The sequence below is a fragment of the Ranitomeya imitator genome, chromosome 2, assembly GCF_032444005.1.
Source record: "Ranitomeya imitator isolate aRanImi1 chromosome 2, aRanImi1.pri, whole genome shotgun sequence".
Classification (NCBI taxonomy): Eukaryota; Metazoa; Chordata; class Amphibia; order Anura; family Dendrobatidae; genus Ranitomeya; species Ranitomeya imitator.
Window position 1 is genome coordinate 373826534 of NC_091283.1, and position 25359 is coordinate 373851892.

The 25359-nt window shown below is 43.1% G+C and overlaps 1 protein-coding gene across 1 annotated transcript in view; it reads right to left on the reverse strand.

The window, feature by feature from the left end:
- Positions 1 to 928: 928 nt before the first annotated feature.
- The window catches only part of LOC138666609 (zinc finger protein 585A-like), a 72071-nt gene continuing 47640 nt past the window's right edge, over positions 929 to 25359 (reverse strand). The window contains exons 7-13 of the mRNA XM_069754806.1: positions 21795 to 21827; positions 18872 to 19021; positions 4861 to 5040; positions 4657 to 4780; positions 4491 to 4579; positions 4078 to 4168; positions 929 to 3318 (exon numbers count right to left, since the gene is read on the reverse strand). Coding sequence (XP_069610907.1) covers positions 2156 to 3318; positions 4078 to 4168; positions 4491 to 4579; positions 4657 to 4780; positions 4861 to 5040; positions 18872 to 19021; positions 21795 to 21827 — 1830 coding nt within the window. The 3' untranslated portion in view covers positions 929 to 2155. The remainder of the gene's footprint in view (positions 3319 to 4077; positions 4169 to 4490; positions 4580 to 4656; positions 4781 to 4860; positions 5041 to 18871; positions 19022 to 21794; positions 21828 to 25359) is intronic.

Here is a 25359-nt window from a genome sequence, read left to right on the forward strand (position 1 = left end):
GCTCAGAGATTTTGTTTTCGTCGCCTTAGCTGCATGATTTACGGCTGCTAAACAGGCTGAATACATGTAAGGAATGCCTGTTTGTTAGGGAATTCCCACATGTACTCAGGCTGTCTAGCAGCCATAATTCATGCAGCTGAGGGATGAAAACTAAATCTCCGAGCACTAACAAATACTCGTAGATAACCTGAGCGTGCTCGGGAAAACCTGAGCATCAAGTATACTCGCTCATCACTAGTCATGATATCACCACTACAGTCAAAACACAAAGACTGAAGCACTGGCGGAGAAAAAGTGTTGGACCCAGGAAAGGCACGTACCTGCTCTGTTTGTAATTTTACAGGTATAAAAAGCTTTTGGGAAGCATTTTTCTTAAAGTGGAACAATCCTTTAATGCCGATAGTTGACAAAAACTTGCATAGTATATGAATATTGTCATTATGGGTAGATACCGGTCGACAGTGTAACTGGTCTGTCTGTTTTATCTACATTTTCTATGTGCTGTCGAGTCAATGTTTTAGCTTTGCTGTATAAACATGGAATTCATGTACCGCATTTAGTAAATTTTAGTGTATGCCGAGAACACTTCTGGTGTCTCAGCACAATTGTAATCATCTACAAACAGCATTACCTGGTGACGCCACTTGCTTTTTGAAAGCTCAAAGAGTTTTGTTGCTTGATAGTGGCATTATAACCAGAATTAGGGGATCTTTTAGTTTGTGGAGAGAGAGAAATAAAAAAAGAGAGTGTTTTTCAAAGTTTGCCCTTCACTTCCATTATGCTTTCTGCTCGAGTTGAGCAAGTCCGCTTAAACGTGCTCAACTCTAGTACAAGGTGATCGATTCGAGGTCGAAAATTTCACTGCTCAATCACCACTATTTATTAACGATCCATAACAATTTTTCATATGCAGGTGTAAGTATGTATATACACACAAATATTAACGTGAAAAAATTCCATACACATAGCTGATATATGTGTTATGGGGAATCCATATACTTCTTGGAATACAGAGGTTTTTTTGATAATTGCCAATATTCCTTAAGTACTATTTCTGTGCCGTGTCTTCATTTTGACTGCATATGTTTTACTGTACTTTATCAGATAAAAAAAAAAAATCCTACTTCTCTACATGAGGTTACAGTGTGAATGTGTTCACACAGTTGGATTTCTGGTTCTGCTCCAAAATCCCCATCAAAAGCCACTTTAAATACGCACGTAGAATCATCATTGGCATTTTTTCAAGTTATTTTTCCCTTTTTATTTATGGTTTTCGCTGCCGATTTTCAAAATGGCACATACTATTCATGAACTTTGTACAAAGCTCAAATCTGTCTTTTTCTTTAACTGGTTTTGCTAATTTTTTGCAGGAAAAGATGCATATTTTGCAAAATGTGGCAAAAAAGGCTTCAAAACAACTAGTGTATTGTAAAACATTTCAGAGGAAGAAAAGTTGCTCCAAATTTTGCAACTTTTTAATGAAAGTGGCATTCCATAAATCTGTCTAAAACATCTGGAAAAGCCACAAGTATGTAAAAAAAATCTGAAAATCAAACTAAATCACAAAAGAACTTGAAAAAAAGGTGCAAACTAATGAATTTGTTGCAAATAAAAAAAGTCACTAATTGATGGGTATTTACTTCAAAATACTGGTGGAAATGCAATGAATGAATCAGTCCCGTGGTGTTTTCACCCCGCATCTTAATTCATTCTTGAAAAAATAAACATCAATAGTTAAGGCATTTCTGCATTAAAAAACGCTTTAAATCTGACCAATAAATGGTGAGCATGAGAAAAAATTGGCCAATACAAATCATAAAAAAGCGCACCAAATTTTGGCTCATTAGGTTTTGTGACGTGGATTTTCCAAACTGAAAAATCCACACGAAAAAATGTATGTGGACATACCCTAAGACTTTTTTGAGAACAAAGTATTTCTCACATTCTAAAACAGGATAATGGCTTCTTCCCTGTTTGAATGGTTATACATCTATCAAGATCTAATTAGTGATAAAAATCTGAGCATGAAAATTGCTTTTCCCCTGTGTGATTTATTTTATATATAAAAAGATGTTAATATATTTCTTCCCTGTATGAATATTCTGATGAGTGACAAGATTAAAACATTTCTCACATTCAGAAATAAATATGGAGTTTATTTTCTGTGAGTTTTTTGATGGTGAACAAGAATTGATTTCCTAGAAAAGCATTTCCCACATTCTGGGCATAAAAATGGCTTCTCCCCTGTGTGAATTTGTTTATGTATAATAAGATTTTCCTTAGAGCCATACGATTTCCCACATTCTGAACATGAATATGGCTTCTCTCCTCTGTGACTTCTCTCATGTTTAGCAAGATTTGATTTAACTGTAAAACATTTTCCACATTCTAAACATGAAAAAGGCTTCTCTCCTGTGTGTATTATCTGATGTTGAGAAAGATGTGATTTCTGGTTAAAACATTTCCCACATATTAGACATGGAAACGGTTTCTCCCCTGTGTGACTTCTTTGATGTGTAACAAGATCTGATTTCTGTTTAAAACATTTCCCACATTCTGGACATGAATATGGCTTCTCCCCTGTGTGACTTATTTGATGTGTTACAAGCTTTGCCATGCTTCTGTAATATTTCCCACATTCTGAACATGTAAATGCTTTTGTGTGAATTCTCTCATGTTTAACAAGATTTGATTTAAATGAAAAAAACTTTCCACATTCTAAACATGAAAATGGTTTCTCTCCTGTGTGAGTTTTCTGATGCTCAACAAGATTTGATTTTCGTGTAAAACATTTCCCACATTCTAGGCAAAAAAATGGTTTCTCGCCTGTGTGAGTTTTCTGATGAGTAACAAGATGAGCTGTCCGGCTAAAGCATTTGCCACATTCTGAACATGAAAACGGCTTCTCACCTGTGTGAATTACTTGATGTGTAATAAGATGTGATTTCCGACTAAAACATTTTCCGCATTCTGAACATGAATATGGCTTCTCCCTTATGTGACTTCTCTTATGGACAACAAATTCAGACTTGTGGTTAAAACATCTTCCACATTCTGAGCATGAAAATAGTTTCTCTTCTGTGTGAGCGCCTTGATGTTCAACATCCCTTTGGTAATTTTTGTTTTGATTAACACTCTGTAATGAATCAAAAGATAGAGCCTGTTGAAAAGAATCAGACGACAGATCCTCACTGTAAAGGACTGAGTGCATTTCTGGTATAATAACACGCTCTTCATATGGATCTTGTGTAATATCATGATCTTCTGCTTTAAAATCATAAGACATTACATGTCCCTCTGAGATCCTCAGACAGTTACCTGTACATGAGAACAAACCAGTCAGGAGAGATCAGAATAAGATAGAAAACGGAGATTAGCCCAAAAATTATGCCATTACGTTATTGAAAATTGGCAGACATAAATTTTAATTATAACTTCACCATTATCATTAAAGAGGACCAGTAACCAGGTTAAAAGTTGCCAGTTTTTGTTCTTATTTTATTCTGAGAAATCAGTTATTTTGTTTTTTTGTTATCTTCCATACAGTTCCAGAGATATATTTCATATTTTATGATCATGTTATGGTCTTTACGAAGAGGGTGTGTCTCAAGGGGTAATTTTGTAAAGTACCCAAAATACACACCAACAGTACACGAATGAATATAAAAATTAACACTAAGCAAAAATACCAAATTCTCATGTAAAAAAAAACACAACAAAATACTCGAGGAAGCAGCAAGAGTAAATTAAGAGCAAAAAGTTTCCACTTTTACCTTGGTGACAGATCCTCTTTAGCATCAACGATGATAAACAGCATTGTTAAATTTAACATATTTCAAGCAAAGTACCAGTTCCATAGATGATTCCAATAGAAATCTGTGCATAGGCAAATGGAAAGAGACTGATTATCCATATGCTGGTAATAGAAATCAACATAGATTCCTACCCTAATCAGGAAGCTGTAAGCCAAGGAAGTATGTTGAGGCTTCTGCCAAAAGCTTAAAACAACACAAAATTGTTGCAGCTGGGTAATGAGCAGAATCTGTGACTTCTCTGCATTTAGTGGTTACTACTCACCTTGATCATTATCTTTAAGAATGTCGTCTTTACACCGCTCATCACCCCTCACATATGTCTCTGCAGTAACAATAATGTTCATATATTTACCCTGAAATAAATATTATAAACGTCACAGATAGTTGGACAAATCATGTGAACATTTTTGGAATCCAGACAAGGTCAATTTATCTGATGACCATGAATGAATAAATGAATGAATGAATATCAGCAGTTTCCATGGGCATAAAATAGTGAGAAGATCCAGACATCTGATGGCAGTTTTAAAGCTGATCATAGATATCTCCACCCATTCTCACAACACGTAGGTTTATAACATATAATACTGGGGAATAAAACAAGACTGGGCACAAGACCTTCACAGCCGTTTACACATCATAGGGGAGATCTCATGACACCTTCTCTCCTCCTACCTGATGATCATTGGGATTTTCTTCTTTACAGTCCTGTGCAGAAAGAGGATGGGGACATCTCTCTGGTGTTGTCTTCTTACTGAATAGAACTGGAGGAAACACATATAGTGACTGAATTCATTCTTTACATACATTTAGGCCGTGTGTATTTAGTCCTGTCCATTACCTGGTGATGTGAAGGGCTGGGGAACTTCCATCATGATGTCATTGTACAGATCTTTGTGTCTTTCTAAATACTCCCACTCCTCCATGGAGAAATAGACGGCAATGTCTTGACACCTTATAGGAACCTGACACATAAAATGATACCATCATCCACCGAGCCCTACATAGCAGTACATTAATTTCGTAGAATTCCCAGCAATATCACCTCTTCAGTCAGCAGCTCAATCACCCTGTAGGCTAGTTCTAGGATCTTCTGGTCATTGATGTCCTCATGTATCAGGGGGTGCAGTGGAGGCCCTGTGATTGGGCTCATGGGTCTTTCCCATCCCTTAGACACAGGGGCCTGACAGCGCTCACTAGAGGTCTTCTTCACTACTGTGTACTCCTGGTTATGGAGAGATACATCAATAAATCTCACTATAGACAATTCCAGAGTCCTCACCTCTCCAGTTATGTCCATCTGTTATTAACAATTTCCTGTCATATAAGCATTGCAGAAATTGGAATTTTACGGAGTGAACTCAAGAGTGGAACCTGTTTTATGTGGCTGTGTTATACAGATGACTCCTGCCTGCAACTGACAGGGTGAAAAATAACTCCTTACAGTTAAACGCCTTCAAAGATATAGTCATTTGCAACAATGGTATCTAAGCTTGTAAACTAAAAATACACCTCTGGCACCTTATAGTAGTGGGCAGCTGACAAAAAAAGTCTTAAATGGCCTGTCTGAATAAGAAGATATTCATGACCTATCAGTTTGATGGGGGTCTTAGAGCATGAAACTTTCCTGGAGCTCCACGGCCATCAAAACAGAACGTCAGTGCAGCTCCATCGGAGCTCTCTCTGCCTTTTTTGTGATGTTCTGTTCACGGCATCAATTCAATGACATCATCGCACAGTCATGTGAACGTTGATTACCAGGAATGGAGCTGCAGAGGATCATATGAGAGGTAAATATGAAAACCCCCTTTTTTATAAAATGAATTAAATGGGTAAGGACTGAGCAAATGATGTATTGAAAGAGGGGGAGTGCAAATAATGATGAATTGGAGGGAGGGTATACAGTGGGGCAAAAAAGTATTTAGTCAGTCAGCAATAGTGCAAGTTCCACCACTTAAAAAGATGAGAGGCGTCTGTAATTTACATCATAGGTAGACCTCAACTATGGGAGACAAACTGAGAAAAAAAAATCCAGAAAATCACATTGTCTGTTTTTTTAACATTTTATTTGCATATTATGGTGGAAAATAAGTATTTGGTCAGAAAAAAAATTTCATCTCAATACTTTGTAATATATCCTTTGCTGGCAATGACAGAGGTCAAACGTTTTCTGTAAGTCTTCACAAGGTTGCCACACACTGTTGTTGGTACGTTGGCCCATTCCTCCATGCAGATCTCCTCTAGAGCAGTGATGTTTTTGGCTTTTCGCTTGGCAACACGGACTTTCAACTCCCTCCAAAGGTTTTCTATAGGGTTGAGATCTGGAGACTGGCTAGGCCACTCCAGGACCTTGAAATGCTTCTTACGAAGCCACTCCTTCGTTGCCCTGGCGGTGTGCTTTGGATCATTGTCATGTTGAAAGACCCAGCCACGTTTCATCTTCAATGCCCTTGCTGATGGAAGGAGGTTTGCACTCAAAATCTCACGATACATGGCCCCATTCATTCTTTCATGTACCCGTATCAGTCGTCCTGGCCCCTTTGCAGAGAAACAGCCCCAAAGCATGATGTTTCCACCACCATGCTTTACAGTAGGTATGGTGTTTGATGGATGCAACTCAGTATTCTTTTTCCTCCAAACATGACAAGTTGTGTTTCTACCAAACAGTTCCAGTTTGGTTTCATCAGACCATAGGACATTCTCCCAAAACTCCTCTGGATCATCCAAATGCTCTCTAGCAAACTTCAGACGGGCCCGGACATGTACTGGCTTAAGCAGTGGGACACGTCTGGCACTGCAGGATCTGAGTCCATGGTGGCGTAGTGTGTTACTTATGGTAGGCCTTGTTACATTGGTCCCAGCTCTCTGCAGTTCATTCACTAGGTCCCCCCGCGTGGTTCTGGGATTTTTGCTCACCGTTCTTGTGATCATTCTGACCCCACGGGGTGGGATTTTGCGTGGAGCCCCAGATCGAGGGAGATTATCAGTGGTCTTGTATGTCTTCCATTTTCTAATTATTGCTCCCACTGTTGATTTCTTCACTCCAAGCTGGTTGGCTATTGCAGATTCAGTCTTCCCAGCCTGGTGCAGGGCTACAATTTTGTTTCTGGTGTCCTTTGACAGCTCTTTGGTCTTCACCATAGTGGAGTTTGGAGTCAGACTGTTTGAGGGTGTGCACAGGTGTCTTTTTATACTGATAACAAGTTTAAACAGGTGCCATCACTACAGGTAATGAGTGGAGGAAAGAGGAGACTCTTAAAGAAGAAGTTACAGGTCTGTGAGAGCCAGAAATCTTGATTGTTTGTTTCTGACCAAATACTTATTTTCCACCATAATATGCAAATAAAATGTTAAAAAAACAGACAATGTGATTTTCTGGATTTTTTTTTCTCAGTTTGTCTCCCATAGTTGAGGTCTACCTATGATGTAAATTACAGACGCCTCTCATCTTTTTAAGTGGTGGAACTTGCACTATTGCTGACTGACTAAATACTTTTTTGCCCCACTGTATGATGATGAATTGAGGGAGGGGGAGAGTAAAGGATTATGTATTGAATGTGGGGGAGGAAAAATTATGCTGTATTGAGGATGGGGAACAGCAAATGATTATGAATTGAGGGTGGGAGAGAGCAAATTATGAATTGGGGGGGAACCTGTTAATGTGCAGGGCGGAGCTATATCACTTTTACCTTCATCTGGCTTAGGTAAAAGTTGGGGGGAAAGTGATGAATATGCTCTGGAAGCTATGCTCTAGTTAACTGTGTCTTAGTTTTGGCAGAGACAAAGAGAGCTGGAAAAAGTGATGGCGGTCTGCGCTGGATGAAGAACTTCAACTAGAGACCTCACTGGTGAGTCAGTGCATTACCTGTACACTTACACTATATGCTATATACAGAGCTCCTATGTATAATGTCACTGGTGATCACAATATTACCTGTAAATAGACAATATCTACAGAACTCCTTGTATAATGTCACCGGTGATCACTGCATTACCTGTACACTGACACTAACTTTCTGGCTTTAAGAAACACTAAAAGAAATCAAGAACAAAAAATGTGGTAGTCAGTAATGGTTAATTGTTTAAGCCAAGCATAGGGGAAAAATTATGGAGTCAGCTGTGTCTAAAATCTGCACCAAATACAAATAACATGTGAAGGTTGCTAAAAGCAAACATACTGGTAGACAAAGGAAGACATCAAAGCGTCAAGACTGGAAACTTAAAGCAATATGTCTCCAAAACATGAAATGCACAACAAAACAAATGAGGAACGAATGGGTAGAAACTGGAGTCAACGTCTTTGACAGAACTGTAAGAAACAGCCTAAAGGCAATGGGATTTACATACAGAAAAGCTAAACGAAAGCCATCATTAACATCTAAACAGAAAAAAAACAAGGTTACAATGGGCTAAGGAAAAGCAATCGTGGACTGTGGATGACTGGATGAAAGTCATATTCACTGATGAATCGCGAATCTGCATTGGGCAAGGTGATGATTCTGGAACTTTTGTTTGGTGCCGTTCCAATGAGATTAAGGGCTTGTTTCCATTTGCGAGAAACACATCCGTGTCTCGTATGTGGAAACGAAGCTCTGGCGCCGGCACTGTGGAGCGGAGCGTGCGGCCGCATAGCAACACATGCAGCCGCACGCTCCGCTCTGGAGTGTCAGCACCAGAGCTTCGTTTCCACATGCGAGACACGGACGTGTTTCTCGCAAATGGAAACAAGCCCTTATAAAGATGACTGCCTGAAGAGAACATGCAAATTTCCACAGTCATTGATTATATGGGGCTGCATGGCAGGTAAAGGCACTGGGGAGACGGCTGTCATTACATCTTCAACAAATGCAAAAGTTTATGTTGATATTTTGGACACTTTTCATATCCCATCAATTGAAAGGATGTTTGGGGATGATGAAATCATTTTTCAAGATGATAATGCATCCTGCCATAGAGAAAAAACTGTGAAAACATTCCTTGAGAAAAGTCACATAAGGTCACTGTCATGGCCTGCAAATAGTCCGGATCTCAATCCAACTGAAAATCTTTGGTGGAAGTTGAAGAAAATGGTCCATGACAAGGCTCCAACTTGCAAAGCTGATCTGGCAACAGCATTCATAGAAAGTTGGAGCAAGATTGATGAAGAGTACTGTGTGACACTCAATAAGTCCATGCCTCAGAGACTGCAAGCTGTTAGAAAAGCCAGAGGTGGTGCAACAAAATACTAGTGATGTGTTGGAGTGTTTTTTTGTTTTTCTTGATTCCATAATTTTTTCCCTCAGAATTGAGTGACTCCAGAATTTTTTCCCTCTGCTTGGTTAAAAAAAGTAACCATTACTGACTATCACATTTTTTGTTCTTGATTTCTTTTAGTGTTTCTTAAAGCCAGAAAGTTGCCATTTGAAATGACTTTAGTTTTGTGCCATGTCTGTGGTCTGCTTTTTTTTCTACAAAATTAAACGACTGAGTGAACATCCTCCAAGGCCGGTGATTAATCATTTTTGCCAGGGGTTGTATATACAGAGCTCCCGAGTATAATGTCACCAGTGATCACTGTATTACTTCTACACTGACACTACAGTTAGGGCCAGAAATATTTGGACAGTGACACAATTTTCGCGAGTTGGGCTCTGCATGCCACCACATTGGATTTGAAATGAAACCTCCACAACAGAATTCATGTGCAGATTGTAACGTTTAATTTGAAGGGTTGAACAAAAATATCTGATAGAAAATGTAGGAATTGTACACATTTCTTTACAAACACTCCACATTTTAGGAGGTCAAAAGTAATTGGACAAATAAACATAACCCAAACAAAATATTTTTATTTTCAATATTTTGTTGCAAATCCTTTGGAGGCAATCACTGCCTTAAGTCTGGAACCCATGGACATCACCAAACGCTGGGTTTCTTCCTTCTTAATGCTTTGCCAGGCCTTTACAGCCGCAGCCTTCAGGTCTTGCTTGTTTGTGGGTCTTTCCGTCTTAAGTCTGGATTTGAGCAAGTGAAATGCATGCTCAATTGGGTTTAGATCTGGAGATTGACTTGGCCATTGCAGAATGTTCCACTTTTTGGCACTCATGAACTCCTGGGTAGCTTTGGCTGTATGCTTGGGGTCATTGTCCATCTGTACTATGAAGCGCCGTCCAATCAACTTTGCAGCATTTGGCTGAATCTGGGCTGAAAGTATATCCCGGTACACTTCAGAATTCATCCGGCTACTCTTGTCTGCTCTTATGTCATCAATAAACACAAGTGACCCAGTGCCATTGAAAGCCATGCATGCCCATGCCATCACGTTGCCTCCACCATGTTTTACAGAGGATGTGGTGTGCCTTGGATCATGTGCCGTTCCCTTTCTTCTCCAAACTTTTTTCTTCCCATCATTCTGGTACAGGTTGATCTTTGTCTCATCTGTCCATAGAATACTTTTCCAGAACTGAGCTGGCTTCTTGAGGTGTTTTTCTGCAAATTTAACTCTGGCCTGTCTATTTTTGGTATTGATGAATGGTTTGCATCTAGATGTGAACCCTTTGTATTTACTGTCATGGAGTCTTCTCTTTACTGTTGACTTAGAGACAGATACACCTACTTCACTGAGAGTGTTCTGGACTTCAGTTGATGTTGTGAACGGGTTCTTCTTCACCAAATTAAGTATGCGGCGATCATCCACCACTGTTGTCATCCGTGGACGCCCAGGCCTTTTTTAGTTCCCAAGCTCACCAGTCAATTCCTTTTTTCTCAGAATGTACCCAACTGTTGATTTTGCTACTCCAAGCATGTCTGCTATCTCTCTGATGGATTTTTTCTTTTTTTTCAGCCTCAGGATGTTCTGCTTCACCTCAATTGAGAGTTCCTTTGACCGCATGTTGTCTGCTCACAGCAACAGCTTCCAAATGCAAAACCACACACCTGGAATCCACCCCTGACCTTTTAACTACTTCATTGATTACAGGTTAACGAGGGACACGCCTTCAGAGTTAATTGCAGCCCTTAGAGTCCATTGTCCAATTACTTTTGGTCCCTTGAAAAAGAGGACGCTATGCATTACAGAGCTATGATTCCTAAACCCTTTCTCCGATTTGGATGTGGAAACTATCATATTGCAGCTGGGAGTGTGCACTTTCAGCCCATATTATATATATAATTGTATTTCTGAACATGTTTTTGTAAACAGCTAAAATAACAAAACTTGTGTCACTGTCCAAATATTTCTGGCCCTAACTGTATATACAGAGCTCCTGTGTGTAATGTCACCTGTGATCACTGTATTATCTGTACACTATACACTATATACAGAGCTCCTGTACATAATGTTACTGGTAATCACTGTATTACCTGTACACTATACACTATAACGGCTTCAGAGAGGCGCAGTGTGCATGGTCAGACATACAGAAGACTTCGATCATGAGCAGAGCACTTGTCTGAAACTGGAACGCGTACACCAGACTTCAGAAGCTCAATGTAGTGAGGGAAAGAAGCTGCACACATACGAAGGGTTTGTATGTCATGTTTGTTATAAGCAGCGCTTGTAAGTCACGTTATCACGTCCACAGGGGTATGATAACATGCTAAGTGGGCTGACTAGTCGAGGTCACTGAAAAATAGATATTGGGGTGCACTCTGAGTTTCACTAGTGGAGGTGCCAATTGAGGGGATTGGTGAGATCCCTTGTAGACCATGTAGAATAAATATCAATTCTCCTTTTGAATGCAAACAAGATTTCTTTTATTACAGGTCAAAAATAAGAGCAACCTTTGAGTGTCAAAACGTTTCGGCCAACTCAGCCTTTTTCACAACAGTTGCACTCAGCAGGTATTCTCCTCTAGACAGGGATTTTTCTTCCCTGGAGGCGCGATTTGTTAAATCTGTATTTCATATGTCCCAGACCGGGTGCCCACAGGGGTGTGATAACATGCTAAGTGGGCTGACTAGTCTAGGGACACTAACGCCCCATTGACTAGTCAAAGGCTTCATTTACACATCATAAACAGACTTTAGAAATACTTTTTCTAAAGATTTGTTTATGTGTTCAATGTAATAAAGGGAATGTTAGTCACAGTATTTAGATATGCATACACACCTGCTGTTGTTTCTGGGGGCACGGGGGACCTGGCAGGTTCCCATTAATGATCAGTATTGTAGTATTTGGTCACTATGTAAAGGTAATATATGATCTAGTCATTGTGTCGCGTTTTTTATCCGCTGTATGTGGTATTTTTTGGTTACTATGTGGTAGTAATATGTGGTCCAGCCATGGTGTGGCGGTATTTGTCCCCTGTATGTGGTATTATTCGGTCACTACATGGTGTTAATATGTGGTCTACCTACGGTGTGGTGGTATTTGTCCCTTGTATGTGGTATTATCGGTAATTTTTTTAAAACGTGCATGTGACACATTCCCTTAACGAAAAAGAAATATGTTAACAAATTTTTAATAGGTGACAGCAGAGTAGGGTACGGCCAAAAGAGTCTACTTTGTCATGGTGGTGGTTTAAAAAAAATCCCTTGAGAAAGCAAGCATACCGGAAGGCGAAACGCGCATCGGGGGTGTCTGCTAGAGGGTCCGTTCTGGTGTATGCTGTCATGGTACCTTGCATTGGTAAGCGCCGTCTTTTATTGTTACCATACGTTGTGAATTGCTCAAACTATTGGCCAATCTCTATGATTGAATTCTGGGCTGCTTCCCTTGCTGGCAACTATGCATGTTACACATATGGACAGTTTGCACCAGGGGATACTCACTTCTTTTAACCGTCCTTATGCACTTAAGGCTAGGTTCCCATTGCGTTAATGGGACCGCGCTAACGGACAGCTTTGCACGGCGAAATTAACGCCGTGCAACGCGTCCATTAGCACGCCCATTCACAGCAATGGGGACGCGCATCACTAGCGCGTGCCATTTTCGGCACGCGCTAGCGATGTGCTGGTGTTTTGTGGCGCGCCGCGGACGCTGCTTTCGACCCCTATTAACCCATTGCGTTAACGCAATCCGCTAGCGCTAGGCGCTAAACGGATTGCTATAACGCAATGGGAACCTAGCCTTACGATTTTTGTACTGTTAAATTAATAAAATTTACTTTTTTATATGACCTCTATGCTCCTTTTGGTACTCCTTTGTTAGTAATATGCAAGAAATTAGTCCATGCTGCAAATTTTTTCTAATTCGAACATTCGGTCCACGTAAAAAAAAAATTGACATTTAGGCCAACCTATTGAATAACAATGGTTCGAGAGCTGTCCCTTGTAAGGTTGTTTTTTTCCATGGACAGCACTTGAACAGAAAATATGGTCGGCTCAACGTATTTTAAATGGCATAAATAGACGTGTGTGGACAATTCAGTAGCGTAGCTACCGAAGAAGCAGAGGGTGCGGGCGCCCCAGGCCCGGAGCTCAGAGGGGGCCCACCCGGAGCTACGCTACTGTAACTGTATTGGCGCGCACTGCACGTGGATGCAGTTACCTTCTGCGGCAGAGCAGGGAGAATCGATCTCTTGCTCTGCCACCGGCCGCTATTGGGTCCCTTAGCAGGCGGGGGGGGGGCCTGGTGCCAGCAGTGGGCCCCCCCATGTGTCATCGCAAGGTCAGCTGTACTGGCATTTAGCCGATACAACTGACTGCAATAATGAGGAAAGGAGCGCTGCGCTCCTTCCCCCATCATCCCCCCGTCAGCGTCTGACGTCGGCGACACTGACAGTGGGCGCGATGAGTCACTGCCCGGCACCCACTGTCAGGAGACGAGCGGGAGCTCAGAGCAGGGCAGGAACCAGGAAGAGAGGTGAGTATTTATTTATTTTTTAAGGGGTGCTGCCTTATACTACAGAATCTGCCTATGGGGGGTCTGCCTAATACTACAGGGTCTGCCTATGGGGGGGTCTGCCTAATACTACAGGATCTGCCTATGGGGGGTCTGCCTTATACTACAGGGTCTGCCTATGGGGGGTCTGCCTATGGGGGGTCTGCCTTATACTACAGGGTCTGCCTATGGGGGAGTCTGCCTAATACTACAGGGTCTGCCTATGGGGGTTCTGTCTTATACTACAGGGTCTGCCTATGGGGGGTTTGTCTTATACTACAGGGTCTGCCTATGGGGGGTATGCCTTATACTACAGGGTCTGCCTATGGGGGGTGCTGTCTTATACTACAGGATCTGCCTGTGGGGTACTGTCTTATGCTACAGGGTCTGCCTATGGGGGTGCTGCCTTATAGTACAGGGTCTGCCTATGGGGGTGAGGCCTTATACTACAGGGTCTGTCTATAGGGGTGCTGCTTTACACTACAGGGTCTGCCTGCGGGTGCTACCTTATACTACAGGGTCTGCCTATGGAATGCTGCCTTATACTACAGAGTATGCCTATGGGTGCTGCCTTGTGCTATAGAGTCTGCCTTTGGGGGGAGCATTATACAATATAGAGTAGGACTATGGGGAGTGCATTATACTATATTGAGGAATATCTGGTACACTATACTATATTGAGGACGATCTGGTCCATTATACTATATGGAGGCTATCTAGAGGGGCATCATACAGTGTGGGGATTACAGTGTTGGAGCCATCAAAGAGTTTGGAGGCTACTAAGGGGTCAGTATACTGTGTATAAAAGAGAGCATCATGCTGTGTATAGGGGAGCTGTACAGGGGGAAGACTTGGGACATTATTAAATATAAAGTGGGCACTTATTGTTATAGGGGAACTCAGGTTACTGTGACTATCAAAGGGGCACACAGGGCAATATTACTTTCTAGGGGGCAAAATGTGAGCACTGTTTTCTAGGGCACTTGCACCTGGCATTACTATATTATAGAGGGGTGCTTTAGAATTTAGAGGGCACAGATAACCACACAGCAGGGGCAGTAATAGGGACACATATGGCAGCAGCGGCTCAGTACTGGGGTATCAGGGACAGTAATAGGGACACATACGGCAGCAGCAGCTCAGTATTGGGGTATCAGGGGCAGTAATAGGGACACATATGGCAGCAGCGGCTCAGTACTGGGGTATCATGGGCAGTAATAGGGACACATATGGCAGCAGTGGCTCAGTATTGGGGTATCAGCAGGATGAGGAGTTTGTGCAGGTTGGGAATAGATGGTGATGGGGCTGCAATGTGAGAAGTGAAACGTGTCTTTGTTGTATTCTATGCAGGTGAGTTGTTGCTGGAAGAAGTTGTCATGTCGGTCTGGGCCAGATGGAAAAGAACGTCAGCGGAAAGTCATTATCTGTAACTGTGCTGTGATCTATGTTCTGTAGGGCTGGTACCTACCACTGACCATATGGCGGTAATATCCATGTCGGTCTTTATATAGAGATTATCTTCAGTAACAGTGCGGTCATCTGCTGAGGTTCTCCTCCAGTATTAGGGTGCGTCACCGAGTTGTAATCAAGGTTACCTGGTTAGGGGCCCACTGAGAAGCTTCGCCCCCTCCCTGTACCAAAACCCTAGCTAAGCCTCTAGTGGACCTATATATAATGGCTCCCACCATTTTTGTTAGGAAGGCTGGGTATATATGCAATATTATTCGGCCCCTTCAACTTAGTACTTTGTTGCGCCACCTTTTGCTGCGATTACAGCTGCAAGTCGCTTGGGCTATGTCTCTATCAGTTTTGTACATCGAGAGACTGAAATTCTTGTCCATTCTTCCTTGGCAAACAGCTCGAGCTCAGTGAGTTTTGATGGAGATCGTTTGTGATCAGCAGTTTTCAGCTCTTTCCACAGATTCTCGATTGGATTGAGCACTGGACTTTGACTTGACCATTCTATCACCTGGATACGTTTATTTGTGAACCATTCCATTGTAGATTTTGCTTTATGTTTGGGATCATTGTTTTGTTGGAAGACAAATCTCCGTCCCAGTCTCAGGTCTTTTGCAAATGCATGTAGAAAAGCCGCGGAGACACCATCACGTGTTTCTCAACGCAAGCAATAAATAGCCAGGTCTTTCACCGGGAAGGAACAACCATGGGAAGGGCAGCATCCATAAAGGAAAACCACCTATGCCAAAACATGGTATCCATCCACAGACAGCTGTTTCGGGGTATTTGCCTCTCATCAGTGTGGAGTAGGAAACTGGCTATTAGGAGCAGTGCCTAGTAAAAGGACTATAAACATAAGGATGAATGACCTCGGGGGGATCAAAACATCCTACACCGCGGAGACACCATCACGTGTTTCTCAACGCAGTTGGATGTTTTGATCTCCCCGAGGTCATTCATCCTTATGTTTATTTTCAGGTCTTTTGCAGACTCCAACAGGTCTTCATCAAGAATGGTCCTGTATTTGGCTCCATCCATCTTTCCATCAATTTTAACCATCTTTCCTGTCCCTGCTGAAGAAAAGCAGGCCCAAACCATGATGCTGCCACCACCATGATTCACAGCGGGATGGTGTGTTCAGGGTGATGACGAGATGTTTTGCCTTTACTCCAAACATATCGTTTGGCATTGTTGCCAAAAAGTTTGATTTTGGTTTCATCTGACCAGAGCACCTTCTTCCACAAGTTTGGTGTCTCCCAGGTGGCTTGTTGAAAACTTTAAACAACACTTTTTATGGATATCTTTGTGCAATGGCTTTCTTTTGCCACTCTTCCATAAAGGCCAGATTTGTGCAGTGTACGACTGATTGTTGTCCTATGGACAGACTGTCCCACCTCAGCTGTAGATCTCTGCAGTTCATCCAGAGTGATCATGGGTCTCTCGGCTGCATCTCTGATCAGTCTTCTCCTTGTTTGAGATGAAAGTTTAGAGGGACGGCTGGGTCTTGGTAGATTTGCAGTGGTATGATACTCCTTCCATTTCAATATGATCGCTTGCACAGTGCTCGTTGGGATGTTTACAGTTTTGCAAATAATTTTGTATCCAAATCCAGCTTTAAACTTCTCCACAAAGGATCACGGACCTGCCTGTTGTGTTCCTTGGTCTTCATGATGCTCTCTGTGCTTCAAACAGAACCCTGAGACTATCACAGAGCAGGTGCATTTATACGGAGACTTGATTACACACAGGTGGATTATATTTATCATCATTAGGCATTTAGGACAACATTGGATCATTCAGAGATCCACAATGAACTTCTGGAGTGAGTTTGCTGCACTGAAAGTAAAGGGGCCGAATAATATTGCATGCCCCACTTTTCAGTTTTTGATTTTCCACAAAATTTTTAAAATAACCAATAAATTTCGTTCAACTTCACAATTGTGTTCCACTTGTTGTTGGTTCTTCACGAAAAATTTACATTTGGTATCTTTATGCTTGAAGCATATGTGGAAAAAGGTTAAAAAGCTCCAGGGAGCCGAATCGAATACTTACTATATATATATATATATATATATACTGGATGGTGGCCCGATGCAAATGCATCGGGTATTCTAGAGTATGCATGTCCACGTAGTATATTGCCCATTTACGTAGTATATTGCCCAGCCGCGTAGTATACAGCAGAGCCACATAGTATATTGCCGAGCCACGTAGTATATTGCCCAGCCACGTAGTATATTGCCCAGCCACGTAGTATATTGCCCAGCCACGTAGTATATTGCCCAGCCACGTAGTATACAGCACAGCGACGTAGGATATTGCGCAGCCACGTAGTATATTGCACAGCGACGTAGTATATTGCCCAGCGACGTAGTATATTGCCCAGCCACGTAGTATATTGCACAGCGACGTAGTATACAGCACAGAGCCACGTAGGATATTGCCCAGTGACGTACTATATTACCGAGCCACGTATGTCACAGGTTAAAAAAATAAAAAATAAACATAGTCACCTAACGATCCGAGGGCCCCTTGTAGTGTAACATACGCACCATTCTTGTCGCTGCTCCTCAGTGTCCCGTCTCTCCTCTTCCTGGGATCCTGTGCAGATGGGCGCGCGGCTGCCGCCATCTTGCGTTCCCAGGAAGCTTTGCGAAATTACCCATATGACTTAGCGGTCTCGCGAGACCGCTAGGTCTTATGGGTAACTTTGCAAAGCATCGCTGGGAAAGGAAGATGGCGGCAGGCGCGAGCGGTTCAGCGGACAACGGAGGGTGAGTATAGCAGGTTTTTTGTTTTTGTACTATTTTTAACATTACTTTCTTTTACTATTGATGCCGCGTAGGCAGCATCAATAGTAAAAGGTTGGGGACACACAGGGTTAATAGCGGTGGTAACGGAATGAGTTACCGCCGGCATTAACTCTGTGTTAGCGATGACCGGAGGGGAGTATGGAGCGTGCGGGGAGTGCAGCGCCGGGGACACAGTGCGGGGAGCGGAGCGCCAGGGACAGTGACTGCGGGGAGCGGAGCGCCGGGGACAGTGACTGCGGGGAGCGGAGCGCCGGGGACAGTGACTGCGGGGAGCGGAGCGCCGGGGACAGTGACTGCGGGGAGCGGGCGCCAGCCACTGACTGCGGGGAGTATGGAGCGGCCATTTTCTTCCAGACTGTGCCCGTCGCTGATTGGTCGTGGCTGTTTTGCGGCGACCAATCAGCGACTTGGATTTCCATGATAGACAGAGGCCAGGACCAATGAATATCTGTGACAGAAGGACAGACAGACAGACGGAAGTACCCCTTAGACAATTATGTATATAGATAAAAATAAATAAAATATATACGATATGTGCCAGAATTGCTGCCTTTTCGTCACCCAGCCTTCCTAACAAAAATGGTGGAAGTCAATTAAAATTACAAACTCATTCCACAAATAACAATAGATTTTTTTTAAAGTATTATATTTCTGTAAACAAAACATTGTGATTCAATAATATAATAATTGCATGTTTGTTAGGCAATCCCTGCATGTGTTTTGGCTGTTGCACAGCCAAGACACATGCAGCCGTGGGGACTTGAACATATTATTTGAGCACGCCGAAGACTCTCGGTTAGCACCAGAGCATGCTCAGATAACACCTTATCAGAGCACATTCGCTCATCACTAGTAAAAAATGTAGGATACAAGTGATGTATGTGATATTCATCATGTACACAAACAGGACAGATTTTTGTTAAACTGTACTTGAAATGACATGTTACAGTATGAGCTACGGTGACATCATCAGAATCTCTCACCTCTCCAGTAAGCCGGAAGAGGATCTCTAGGGTGAGGTGTAATATCCTCTCCACCATCTTGTCCCTGTCTCTATCCATCCTTGTAGGGTCAATCAGGAAAATTCTCTTATATAGAAGATCTCCACTGAGAGGATCCGATATTGTAGGGACCTGAATGGGAAGAAGATGTAACATCATAAATTAATGTGATAACAAGGGGAAACATATGGGACAGAACTAATACACAGTACACTGCAGCCAATATTGTAGTTGCAGGGACCTAAGCAGAGTGTGAAAGAACCACAGGAGCCATCAGTAATGACAACTAGTGATGAGTGAATATACTCGTTATTCAAGATTTCCCGAGCACGCTCAGGTGACCTCCGAGTATTTTTTTACTGCTCGGAGAGTTAGTTTTCATCGCTGCAGCTGAATGATTTACAGCCACTAGCCAGCATAAGTACATGTGGGGGTTGCCTGGTTGCTAGGGAATCCCCACATGTAATCAAGCTGGCTAGTAGTTGTAAGGCTATGTGCACACGTATAATGGTCCACTGCGGATTTTTCCCGCAGTGGATTTGATAAATCTGCAGGGCAAAAACGCTGCGTTTTTGCTGCAGATTTACCAAGTTTCTTTTGCGGATCTCACTGCAGTTTTACACCTGCGGTTTTCTATAGGAGCAGCTGTAAAACCGCTGCGGAATCCGCAGAAAGTGACAGGCTGCGGAATGTAAACCGCAGCGTTTCTGCGCGTTTTTTTTCCTCAGCATGTGCACAGTGTTTTTTGTTTCCCATAGGTTTACATTGTAATGTAAACTCATGGGAAAACGCTGCGGACCCGCAGCTGCGGAAACGCTGCGGATCTGCAGCGTTTTCCGCATCGTGTGCACATACCCTCAATCATTCAGCTGCTGCAAGGAAAAACTAAATCTCCGAGCACTTACAAATACTTGGAAGACACCCAACCATGCTCGGAAAATCTCGATTAACGAGTATATTCGCTCATCACTAATGACAACGCTAAAAAGGTGGTTTTGAAAAATTGTTCTTTTTTTGTTGGTTTTTCTTTTATGGGCTTAAAAATGAGTAAAAATAAACAATAATAAAATAGTGGTTTCACCTCCTGGCTCCTCGCTGCCTCGTAGTCAGTTATTGGGACTAGAGCTGAGCGAATTTGTTTGGGTTCCCTCTTATTTGGAAAGCTATAACACTTTCCGAATAAGCTGCAGAGGGAACCCCTCTTCCGGGATCACGCTGACGGCCAATCAGCACCACAGCTGCATGTGTCGCGGCTGTGTCACAGCCGTGAAACATGCAGCAGCAGCGCTGATCGGCTGATCAGCCGGCACAATTCAGGAAGCTGGGTTCCCTCTGCAGCTTATTCGGAAAGTGTTATAGCTTTCCAAATAAGAGGGAACCCAAACAAATTTGCTCAACTCTAATTGGGACCTCTCCTGCTCATTGTTAAAGAAGTTGCCCACTACTTGGACAATATGTTGTCATACCCCTCACTTGTCCCCCATCTATATATATAAAAACGAGTGTATGTGTGCGTGTGTATCAACGATGATGTCATAATGGTTGCCATGGCGACGATCATATCATAAAGGTTGCCATGGCGAAGGTGATGTCATATTGATTGCCATGGCGATGATGATGTTATAATAGGTTGTAATGGTGACGGGTATGTCATAATAGTTGCCACGGCGACGATAATGTTAGAATAGTTGCCATGGCTAAGATGGTATCATAATGGGTATATGGGCACGGAACTATGAAATGGAGGATGTGTGATGAGTATATGGGCACGGGACTATGGGATGGAGGATATGTATGATGGGTATATGGGCAAAGGACTATGGGATGGAAGATGTGTGATGGGTACATGGGCACTTGACTATGGGATGGAGGATATGTATGATGGGTATATGGGCAGGGGACTATGGAATGGAGGATGTGTGATGGGTATATGGGCAGGGGACTATGGAATGGAGGATGTGTATGATGGGTATATGGGCACGGGACTATGGGATAGAGGATGTGTGATGGGTATATGGGCACGGGACTATGGAATGGAGGATGTGTATGATGGGTATATGGGCACGGGACTATGGAATGGAGGATGTGTATGATGGGTATATGGGCACGGGACTATGGGATGGAGGATGTGTGATGGGTATATGGGCAGGTGACTATGGGATGAGGATGTGTATGATGGGTATATGGGCACAGGACTATGGGATGGAGGATAATCATTATAATTTAGTTAGTTACTCTGCCCAGGCAACGCCGGGCTCTTCAGCTAGTAAAATAATAAAGCTTATACTCTCCTCTTGTGTCGGCGCCGTTCCCCGCGGTCACGAGGCTCTCATGCTGTTGTTGTGACATGTGAAGTAGGCGCCCAATCAGCTCTGTCATCACTGTCTCCACCTCCTGTCAAAGTGAACAGGAACAGGAAGCCAATGATCAGCAGCAGCTCGGACTTCCTCTTCGTTTTTCGATTTGTCCAAAGGCGAGGACAGTGACAACAGCCCTGATTGAGCGCAGGAATCACGTGTCACAACAACCGCACGGCAGCCCTGGGGAGAGCGAGTGCCGACAACAGCAGTAGTGGAGAACCCCCTTTAAACCTGGAAAAAACAAAGAACATTTTGCAAATAAGAAACCAATAACTTCAGTAACAGGACATTGTAGACCTGCACAGAGCGGATCATTCATTCCTCGGACGAGTAAAAGAGAGATTTCTATGGAGAGAAAAACCCGACATTTCCATTCCCTGTAATCTCCACCATCTGTCCCCAAACCAGAGCGCCCTCCCCTGTATACATGAGCACAGCCAGCGTTCTATTACTGTACATATACACATGGCAGAGCTGGGGGCACTATCTCCGGGAATGAAGGGGTTACTGCCCCCGCCCAGTAATGGGGAATCTCCAGCACCTACCTCCACCTGCAGAGCCGCACACCACATATATGGCTGTTCTGTGCGTACAGGATCTGTGATGAGGTCACAGGAGGGGAGGAGTCAGGGGTCACATGATCACGGGCCTCAGTGTATGCAGGACTCTGCTGTGCTGGTTGTCATGGTGCTGGATGAGGGGAAATTTATGTGTGGGGTCAGGAGGGGTTTACAGTGTGGATGTAGCAGAGCCGTGTGTGTGTATGAGGTGTATGGAGAGCAGACCCTCATTTATACGAGGTGTACGGACCCGAGCCCTGTGTGTACGGGGTGTACGGAGCAGATTCGCGTGTGTACGAGGTGTACGGTGCGGAGCTGCATGTGTACGAGGTGTACAGAGCGGAGCCGCGTGTGTAGGAGGTGTACTGAGCAGAGCCGCGTGTGTGCGAGGTGTATGGAGTGGAGCCGCGTGTGTACAAGGAGTACGGAGCGGAGCCGCGTGTGTACGAGGTGTACGTAGCTGAGTTGTAATTCCTTAGTTTTTCTGGAAGTGTGATTGACATTCTATATGACCAATCTTACGGCAAGATGGTCTCAGGCCTCCCAATATAGACAGCAGCCATGTTGGATTGAGTCTATCTTCTGTGTCGGGAGATATAGCTTCTGCTCTGATGTGTATGAGAGAGACTGGTGCCATTGGTTTTCTGATGACTTTCAGTTGAAGTTCTTCTGTATATTCTCTGCACACAGTCAAGGAAGTGATCTAGAACAATGATTTTTAACCAGTGTTCCGCACATGGTCGGGTGTGCCGCGGGGAAAGTTCTCCAAACTATGGTGCCCCCTTTGTTTTGTTCCCCGGCAATGCGCAGCGATGCGCAGTCACGGAATAACACATGCGCAAGCTTTGAACGCTCGCGCGACTTAATGACGTCACCGAGGCCGGCGCGTCATCCTGAGAGCGGAGAGACTCTCGCATTTGCCCGCCGCCAAGGTAATGCCCGCCAATAATGCTGTGTATAATCATTTAGTCAGCAACAGCTCATTAACAGTTAATCAGCTGTTGCTGACTATATGAGCTTTTGCCTGAGTATATGAACTGTTGGCAGAATACTCAGCATATGAGCTGGTACTTTTAGTACCTGGCAGAGGTACTTTAAGTGTGGCAGATAATGTAATACTCTTCTATTTTAGTGTGTGGCTGCGCACACTATCTCAGCAGTGATGGAGAAGTATTTGAGAATGGAAAAGGCAAATGCCGAACAGGACCCTGGACACAATTCTAACCCAGATGAAGGCCCTAGTATGAGAGGTCGACAAAACAAAAAAAGACAAGACCGTGAGCTCAAGGCAATACAGTGAAAGCTATCTTTCATTTGGATTTACTTTCACTGGGGATGCGACAGCACCAACACCACTGTGCTTGGTGTGTGGTGAGAAGCTATCCAATAGCGCCATGGTGCCAAGCAAGCTTAAACGCCATCTCCAAACGAAACACCCTTCCGTTCAAAACAAGCCGATGGAGTATTTTGTACGCTTATTTACAAACAATGAGAAAGGGGCAACTTTTTGAGAAAAAGCACAAAGGTAAATGAGAGAGCCCTCAAAGCTAGCTACATTGTTGCTGAACTCATAGCTAAATCAAAAAAGTCACACACTGTGGCAGAAACATTAATACTGCCAGCTTGTAAAGCTATTGTAAATTAGATGCTTGGCCCTGACGCAGCCAAAGAGATAGCTAAAGTGCCTCTCTCTGATAACACAATTGCCAGACGGATTGATGACATGTCTGCGGACATTGAAACAGTTGTTTTGGAAAAGGTGTGCATCAGTAAGAAATTTGCCTTGCAACTTGATGACTCGACGGATATCAGTGGACATTGTCAGCTGTTGGCCAATGTGCGTTTTGTGGATGGAGAAGCCATTAGAGAAAACTTCCTATTTTGCAAGGCACTGCCAGAAAAATCAACAGGAGAGGTAATATTCCAGGTCACATCGGAATATCTTGATAAAAGTGGGCTTACATGGGAAAACTGCACAGGTGTCTGCACTGATGGAGCCGCAGCCATGGTCGGGCGCATCAAAGGCTTTGTAAGTAGGATTAAAGAAAGAAACCCAGATGTTCTTGTTACCCACTGTTTCTTGCACCGTGAGGCCCTCGTTGCAAAGACCTTACCAGCAGATCTAGCTCCCGTGTTGGATGATGTTGTGCGCATAGTGAGCTTTGTGAAGACGCGACCTTTGAGATGTCGCCTATTTGCGTCTTTGTGTACAGAAATGGGAGCGGAACATAAAATCTTATTGCTCCACACGGAGGTCAGGTGGCTGTCACGCGGCAAAGTGCTGGCCCATGTGTATGAGTTGCGAGAGGAACTTAAAATATTTCTGACAAACGAGAGGTCCGATTATTTAAAGCTGCTTGCAAGTGATGAGTGGTGTGCAAAGCTGGCATACCTGGCTGATATATTTCAATATCTGAATGAACTAAACACACGGATGCAAGGCCGAAATGAAAACCTGCTTACAAGCACTGATAAAATGAACGGATTCCGTTTAAAGGTGCAGCTCTGGCAGCAACATGTGCAGGGTGGCAACCTTCAGATGTTCCCGCTCACCGAGAAACTGCATGATGACAACACTGCTGCAATGTGCGAGGTGATTGGCAGACATTTGAAAACTCTTGAGGAGAAGTTATCGTTTTATTTCTCTTCAACCTTCACAGAATGCCTTGACTGGGTTAGGGACCCATACAGCTCATTATCCGTTGCTGGAAAGGACATGACTTTAAAGGAGCAAGAGGAACTCATTGAACTGAAGCAAGATCGCGGTTTAAAGCTAAAGTTTGCTGATCTTCCTTTGGACAGTTTTTGGTTATATGCTGCCAAGGAGTTCCCCATTCTGGCCAACAAAGCTATTTTGACATTGCTCCCATTTTCGACCACATATCTATGTGAGCTGGGCTTCTCAAGCTTGACTGCGATAAAAACTAAAAACAGGGAGAGACTGAGAACTGTTGAGGAAGAGCTTCGTGTGTGTCTTTCCACCATTCCTGCCAGGCTATCCCTTTTGTGTTTATCGAAACAGGCCCAGGTTTCACACTGAGTGAGTATAAATACATTTAGAATCTATATTATTAACTATATGTAGAATATGTACTGTTTTAGTGTCATTTTGTGCCATTTTGGTTGGTGGTGTGCCCCGGGATTTTTTTTTAAGTATAAAAAGTGTGCCGCGGCTCAAAAAAGGATGAAAATCACTGATCTAGAAGGTTTCAGGATCAAATCAATGCTGGATCTTTATATTTCTTCATATGTCATACACGACGTTCTTTATAGACTGAAGAGCTGCAGATGGGAATATTCCGATCTCTCTCCATGTGGATGACCATTTTTACTCAGGAAGCTGTAAAACACTATAAAACATTTCCTTATGTCATTTAATATTCTGATCTGAGAGCTAAGCCAAAAAATGTCCTCCAGATCAGGGGATGTGTATTTGTGTAATGAGGAAGGAGATATCAGGGTGTGCAGAATTATTAGGCAGATTGTTTTCCTCTGGCAAAATGGGCCAAAAAAGAGATTTATCTGACTCTGAGACATCAAAAATTGTTAC